The sequence below is a fragment of the Camelina sativa genome, chromosome 12, assembly GCF_030686135.1.
Source record: "Camelina sativa cultivar CO46 ecotype springtype chromosome 12, ASM3068613v1".
Taxonomy (NCBI): domain Eukaryota; kingdom Viridiplantae; phylum Streptophyta; class Magnoliopsida; order Brassicales; family Brassicaceae; genus Camelina; species Camelina sativa.
Genome location: NC_141891.1, coordinates 29,547,045 through 29,554,099, shown reverse-complemented (window position 1 = coordinate 29,554,099; position 7,055 = coordinate 29,547,045). Strand labels below are relative to the sequence as shown.

Here is a 7,055-nt window from a genome sequence, read left to right as displayed (position 1 = left end):
TTTCGATTTCAAAACGATGAAGAATAATAACAATCGAATTTTGATTTCTCAGATTTACAAAACCAGATAGCTGGAGTTGATAAGGCAAGAGAAATCGATGTAATGTTGAAACCAATATTTTTTTTCCGTACAAAAAGACATGAGCCCAATATTTTTGGGCCCGAACAAAACCAATTATTAATCTTCTTTGTATTTAATCTTCCCATACTGTTTTTAAGCAGCTAATATATTAAGATTTTCTATCAATACTAATAAGAGAAACAGTTGATATAAATCAAACTTTACATAATAACACTTCACAATTATAATCAACTTGCACAAATATAAATACAAAAATATTAAATAATATAGAAATAAAACAACAAAAATTTCAAATTGAAATTATAGTATATTCATATAATTATAAATTTATAATATATTATGGAATACTATTATCCCTACAGTGTATATGAAAAAGAAAAAACAAATTGTATATTTGTTGACTAAATTAAATTTAATCACCAATAAGGATATATATAATAAACAATAACATGTAGTCAATGGAAAATATATTATTTACATATATATATATATATATGTAATATAATAACTAAATTTTATGTTCTATTTTTTAATTAAAAATATAGACCTGCAGTACACTGCAGGTGAATATCTTGTTTGAGTTATATTATTAAAAAGCTGATTATAGCAATTGATCGTTCACTCACATCTTAATAATAAATCTTTAGGATGGTGTTACAAAAATGTTTTAGTACAATGATCATATTTGTTTGTAGATGATATCTGCTTGTCACACTATACAAAACGTAACTTGTCATGTCTTAAGAGCCGAGCGGGGATTTGAAGGTGAGCAAGGAATGCTTATACAATATGAATTGATCCACAAAAGAAAAGAAAAGCTTGCTAATAATATTTATATTGAAAAATATATATCGAGGATATCGTTTCTGAAATTTGATAGTTCTCTCTTCAAGGATCTGTAGTCGGTGGAAATCAAAGGAGTCTTCAGTTCAATGGTGAGTCTTAAATCACTGAAATTTCTCCCGTCGAGTTTACGAATAACATTAGAACATGAAAATTTTGATATGCCTTGCTAAATTTTAGATGTGGTTTTGTGTATCTGAGTTGGCTCTTAAGAGAGATTGACTTATATATGTGTTACATTTTGGAAGAACTTACGAATTACGTTTGGCAATTTAGAAGAGTTCCCTATTTAGAATTACGTTTGGCAATTTACCCAATTTCGATTTGATGCTCGGTTTCATGTTGTTTTACAACGGGTTAAGTTTTGTAACTATAGAAAATGGCAAAGATTGACAAATGGAGTGAATGGACTACGCATTAAGAACAGCACATAATGTGGTTCAAGAAAGGTGGGAGAAAAGACAACGTAGAAGACCGCACATCTTTGGGGCTCATATCATGAAAACAAATTGACATAAGAAAATCATAGAGAAACAAATACGACCGTTAATCCCAACAACCACAATTAAGAAAAGAAAAGAAAGATTAAAAAGTTATCGAGCCGTTGCACCTTAATTGAATTCTTTTGTCTTCGCCCATTAAGTCATAACGGTCATATTTTCAAAATAAAATAAAACATATACGACCGTTATTAGTCCCAACAAAATCCCAGCTTTATCGCTTTCTCAAATTTGTTGCATATAAAAGTGGACTAATTAAGAAACTTCAACAACCAAACCCACTAAACCAAAAAAAAAAAAAAAACAGAAATCTCTCTTCCTCGAATCCGAGAAAATGGGAATGTCGAAATCGAAAAGCAACACACATAACATCTTCCTTATCTGCAACTACATCCTCTTAGGCTCAGCCTCAAGCTGCATCTTCCTCACGATCTCCCTCCGTCTCTTCCCATCACTCTCTGGTCTCTCCCTCATCTTACTCTACGCTCTCACCATCGCTACCGCGGTTTCCGGTTGCTCGATCTTCGCCTCCTCCACCACCGCAACCACTAGCGACAGATTATACGGTTCACACATGGTAGCCACAGTCCTCACGGCCATATTCCAAGGCGCGGTCTCTGTTCTGACGTTCACGAGAACAGGGGATTTCCTAAGGTTCTTGGAATCGTATGTTTTGGAAGAAGACGGTGCCGTGATACTAAAACTCGCTGGTGGTTTGTGTGTATTGATGTTCTGCTTGGAGTGGGTCGTTCTTGTGCTAGCGTTTTTGTTGAAGTATAGTGATTATTTAGATGAGAGTGTTGTGAATGATGATGATTTCAAGGTTCGAAGGCAAGAAGACGATCTCAAGGATTGGCCTTCTTACCCATTTCAACTCAAGATTTAAAATTTTCAATTTAATTTTATCCGTACACACGTTTGTGTTCGTTCATGCTTGTAATGTGACCATGTCACACTTTAATTGGTGTAAAAATAATTCATCACTAAATTTTATAAAGTTCAAACACATAAATGAAAATGATCATCGTTTCTAAAAATGATAAATTACAGAGCAACGTGAAAAGACAGAAATGGCCTCACTTGAAATCATTAGCGGTTCTCAAACACCTGGCCTTCTTGAGCTTATCTCATCGTCCTCTACCATTGTGTTTTTTTTTTGGTTGGTGCTTTTGTCATGTAAGAGTCATAACATATGTCACATGCCAATGTGTTTTTTGTTTGTAAAAGAGCACTTTATTATTATTATTTTTTTCACAATGTGTGTCCAATCGATTCTTCTTCATCCAATTAAGCGGATGATATCTTCTACCAGATCCACCCAATTTACCACGTCAGCATCATCATCCATGGACACGTTTAAGAAACAGAAACAAAAATTAAAAATTAAAAAAATATACCAAAAGAAGCGGAAACAGAGAAGAAAAGAGAAAAAAATGCTGAGTAGATCAGTTGCTTCAGCCGTTTCACAGGTCTCTTCTTCTACTTCTGCGCTCTTACCAAACTCTAAACAACTCTTCAGCTTCAAAACGCTCTGTGGATATCGTTCTTCTTCTTTCTGCGGCGGCTCCATTCGTAAAATCAACCATAAGCCTCTTCGAATGACGAGTTCCAATATGACAACGAGAGCTATGGCCTCGAAGCAGCTTGAGAACGCTGATCAGCTCATTGATTCTGTCGAAACCTTTATCTTCGATTGTGACGGTCAGTATAACCAAAAAAAATCCACACAATGTAATTTTGTAATCGCTTAGTTTTAGTTAGATGATAGAGGAATATAGCCAAGAAATGTGCTGAATTCTCTCTTTGATTTTCTTTATTCTTTGTGTGTTTGAAGGAGTAATCTGGAAGGGAGATAAACTGATTGAGGGAGTTCCTGAAACTCTTGATATGCTTCGTGCCAAGGTTGGTAAGCAATCTCTTTGATCGATTTGTTTTAAGTGTGGAATGGTTATGTTTTAGCTTTCCCACTTAATTCTGATTGATAGTTTCTTCCATTACATCAACTGCTTTTTCTTGTTATTCTTAACCTTTTTAGGGAAAGAGGTTGGTTTTTGTCACAAACAACTCTACAAAGTCTAGGAAACAGTATGGCAAAAAGTTTGAGACTCTTGGCCTGAATGTTAACGAGGTTAGTTCACAATCTAGATACTCTAGATGCTCTTTGAGTCTATATATAATTGTTTTTAGTTACAATCCATTTTTCCCATCAGGAAGAGATATTTGCTTCATCTTTTGCTGCAGCTGCTTACTTACAGTCTATTAATTTCCCAAAAGATAAGAAGGTAAGCCTTCATTCAACCAAAAACTATTCAGCCAATGCTCAAAATTTCAGTTATCACTGCGTCTTATAATCAAATGTAAAGACTACAATACAACGCTTCTGTTTGCAAGTTCTGATGCGTGTTTATATTCAGGTCTATGTAATTGGTGAGGAAGGTATCTTGAAAGAGCTTGAACTTGCTGGTTTTCAATACCTTGGAGGGCCGGTATGTATCCGTGACCTTCCTTAATAGCTTCCCGGATTTGTGTTTGTGTTGATGCTAATTTCCCGGTCTTGTTTCTCTGTGATCTTTCTGTCTGCCAATCAACTCAGCATTATACAGTTTTGTCCATCTCTTCTATAATACTTTGTGAAAATGTTGTCATAATCTGAACATTTAGTTCTTGAAAAACAGGATGATGGTAAAAAACAGATTGAATTGAAGCCAGGATTCCTAATGGAGCATGAACATGATGTATGTCATCCTTCTTATACCTTTGATTCCTTTATGTTTCTGTTTCTCTTTCAACTTACATGACACATGAATTTATTGTTCTTGAGAGAGAGACTGAGCATAGTTTTACTGAAATTGCTTTCCAGGTGGGAGCTGTTGTCGTTGGATTTGATCGCTATTTCAACTACTACAAAATTCAGTAGGTCTTCCAATTATGTGTTTCCTTCCACACTTCAGGACTGATATTTCTTGCTGCTTTGTGGTTGCTCTATGCCTTATAGAAGAACTTTGTGTTCTGCGTTTGGTGATCTAATATCTTTTTTCTAATGGAAGGTACGGAACACTTTGTATCCGTGAGAACCCGGGGTGTCTTTTCATTGCTACAAACCGAGATGCTGTCACCCACCTTACTGATGCTCAAGAATGGGCAGGTTGGTTTCTTGTATGTTTTTTTATTTCAACTTTTTTTATTTAGTTGTAGTTTGAGAAATTGGATTTTACTCCTCTCCTATTATAGAAAAAGGCTAGTTACAATAACATAGTGTAGTGCCTTAAATTTGGTAATGGACTGTTATAGAGAAGTTATTTTGTTGTCTATGTTCACCATTTTTTTTTCATCCTTGACCGGTCTCAGGTGGTGGCTCTATGGTTGGTGCTCTTGTTGGATCCACTCAACGTGAGCCTCTTGTTGTTGGAAAACCCTCAACTTTTATGATGGACTATTTAGCAGACAAGTAAGGCTTCCAGATTCTCATCATCCTTATTTCTTCTGATTTCTTTTATTTCTCTATTTCCTTAATCTTGTCCAAGTGCTAATAAAACCATTTATTTATTTATACCACAAGTGCAAGATCAAAGAGAATTTCAAATGACATCTTTAAGCAATGAAATGTTGATTCACTAATATTGTATTTTGCAGATTTGGAATTCAAAAGTCACAGATCTGCATGGTGGGTGATAGACTGGACACTGACATTTTATTCGGGCAAAATGGCGGTTGCAAAACTCTGCTCGTCCTCTCGGGTATTACTAATCCTCTATCAACACTAACTCGGTGTAAACATCTAAGGTCAATCAAAATTTTATTCATTATGTTTTTTTTTTGTGGACTTGAAGGTGTTACTTCAATCTCAATGTTGGAAAGCCCTGATAACAAGATACAACCCGATTTTTACACCAGCAAGATCTCCGATTTTCTATCCCCCAAAGCAGCAACTGTATAATCAAGTACGCTCCAGCATCAATCACTCTGCAGAACTCAGGATACTGAATCTTTTTTATGGGTTTATAAATACAGTCTATTCATACTTTTTCTTTGTTTTGGCAAGCTTCTTTTATTTGCAGTGCCTACTTGTGCATAGCAAATTAACGAGCCAATAAGTGTATTGTTTAGGAAGAGTTTATTGAACCAAGCTTTGATCTGTAAGAGTAAGACTCTTCATTGACTTTAAACATTTTCTTATGTGGTTATGTGCATATACATACAAGGCCCTGCATTAACACATAAAAAAAAAAGGTAAGAGAGTCAAGAAAACGTTATTCTCGCGATCGAACAGACTATAACCTTGGCGAAAGACCCGCAGCATTAGCATCAGTAACAAACTATAACCGTGCATCCTCAAAAGCTTAAGCAATAACCGTGTTGGCCTAAAAAAGAAGCCCATCGAAGACAAATCTATTCATGTTCCTCCGTAGATTCTATAAAATCCAGGTAACTTCGACATACTAAATTGATAGTGGCGATTAACACAAACAAGGAACAAGTGAAGAGCACATGATTCATAGTTTTATTCACAGAATTACAAACCGAACATATTTTAACTCGACAATCGTTTTCCTCGATGCAAGCCGATCCAGTACAGCATGGCCACCATACAATGCAACGCCCGCCAAAACTATCCCAAAATAGAGGTGCCAACACTCTTCAAAGATAAGGTTTTTTTTATGGCAAGGATTCAGCTTCAAGAAACAGCAATTTAGCGTATGACAAACAGAAAAGAAAACACACAGTTAGCTTGTATAAAGAACTGCTCTCTTTATTGATGCTTCGAAAATCACTCAAAACTAAGCAAATATACACAAGCTCTCTTGTGTTCTTGATACGTTTGTCACAACTCGATAAACGTATTTGTAATTATATAGATAGCTCTGCTTAGCTAATTCTATTCATAATCCTAGCTCTGAGTTAACAAAGTCAAAACGATTCATAACCGTAAAACATTTACAACATTATTGTTGTTTTTTTTTCTATTAAAACTCGCGTTGGAAAATGAAGTCCAAAAGCAACTTAAACTCCGTATTATCTCAAATTTTAAAGTCTTCGAAGTTGTTAGCAAATTAATATGTGAACTAAATTAAATTAAGACTCATACTAAAGCATGAGTTGAAATTCATTTTATTTTTATTGTAATTTTATATAAAATAAAATTTATGTAATTGTTTTTAAATGTTTTTTTAGATAAAACATTATGCAATAAAATCATATGGTAAATATGATAGCTTGAAAAAAGATACCTATTTTATAAATTTTATATTCTTAATGATTCTAGATAAGTATCCGTGCTATAATACCGGTTAAATTTGATTTTATACAAAACTAGATTCGAACCCGCACATACGTGCGGGGTTAATTTTAAAAACTTAGTTTACTAAAATATTTGTAAACAATTTTTTAAAAATGCTATTAATATTCAAGATCCAAACTCTAATTTGATTTAGACAAAAAGAATGATCAAATTTGTTTTTGTTATCAATAAAGACAATACATTAAAAAAAAAAATAGTAAGAGAAAACGGTATGTTTATTTTGGGACAGAAAATGCGTCTAGTCCCGTATATGTTTAGGTTTTTCTATTATATAACTAAGGTTTTAATAATAATTTAACTATTTGAGATTTTATATTCTATCGCATAACTAA

General features: G+C 34.0%; 2 protein-coding genes across 2 annotated transcripts; both read left to right on the top strand.

Annotated features, from left to right (window-relative positions):
• Window positions 1-1,684: 1,684 nt before the first annotated feature.
• Window positions 1,685-2,461, top strand: LOC104732584 (uncharacterized). The gene has a single exon (XM_010452148.2). The coding sequence runs from the start codon at window positions 1,759-1,761 to the stop codon at window positions 2,308-2,310; it is 552 nt and encodes a 183-aa protein (XP_010450450.2). The 5' UTR covers window positions 1,685-1,758; the 3' UTR covers window positions 2,311-2,461.
• Window positions 2,462-2,547: 86 nt separating this feature from the next.
• LOC104732583 (phosphoglycolate phosphatase 1A, chloroplastic-like) lies at window positions 2,548-5,600 on the top strand. The gene is made up of 11 exons (XM_010452146.3): window positions 2,548-3,125; window positions 3,259-3,326; window positions 3,460-3,552; window positions 3,635-3,706; window positions 3,839-3,910; window positions 4,100-4,159; window positions 4,285-4,337; window positions 4,472-4,569; window positions 4,773-4,872; window positions 5,058-5,161; window positions 5,255-5,600. The coding sequence occupies exons 1-11, from the start codon at window positions 2,624-2,626 to the stop codon at window positions 5,359-5,361; spliced, it is 1,329 nt and encodes a 442-aa protein (XP_010450448.2). The 5' UTR covers window positions 2,548-2,623; the 3' UTR covers window positions 5,362-5,600.
• Window positions 5,601-7,055: the final 1,455 nt, after the last annotated feature.

Bases quoted from the DNA above. Each gene is read 5' to 3' on its own strand.
- LOC104732584 (XM_010452148.2), top strand. From the start codon at position 1,759: ATGGGAATGTCGAAATCGAAAAGCAACACACATAACATCTTCCTTATC.
- LOC104732583 (XM_010452146.3), top strand. From the start codon at position 2,624: ATGCCAATGTGTTTTTTGTTTGTAAAAGAGCACTTTATTATTATTATT. The intron at 3,707-3,838 runs GTAAGCCTTCAT...GTTTATATTCAG, and splicing joins ATTTCCCAAAAGATAAGAAG to GTCTATGTAATTGGTGAGGA. The intron at 4,873-5,057 runs GTAAGGCTTCCA...TGTATTTTGCAG, and splicing joins ATGGACTATTTAGCAGACAA to ATTTGGAATTCAAAAGTCAC.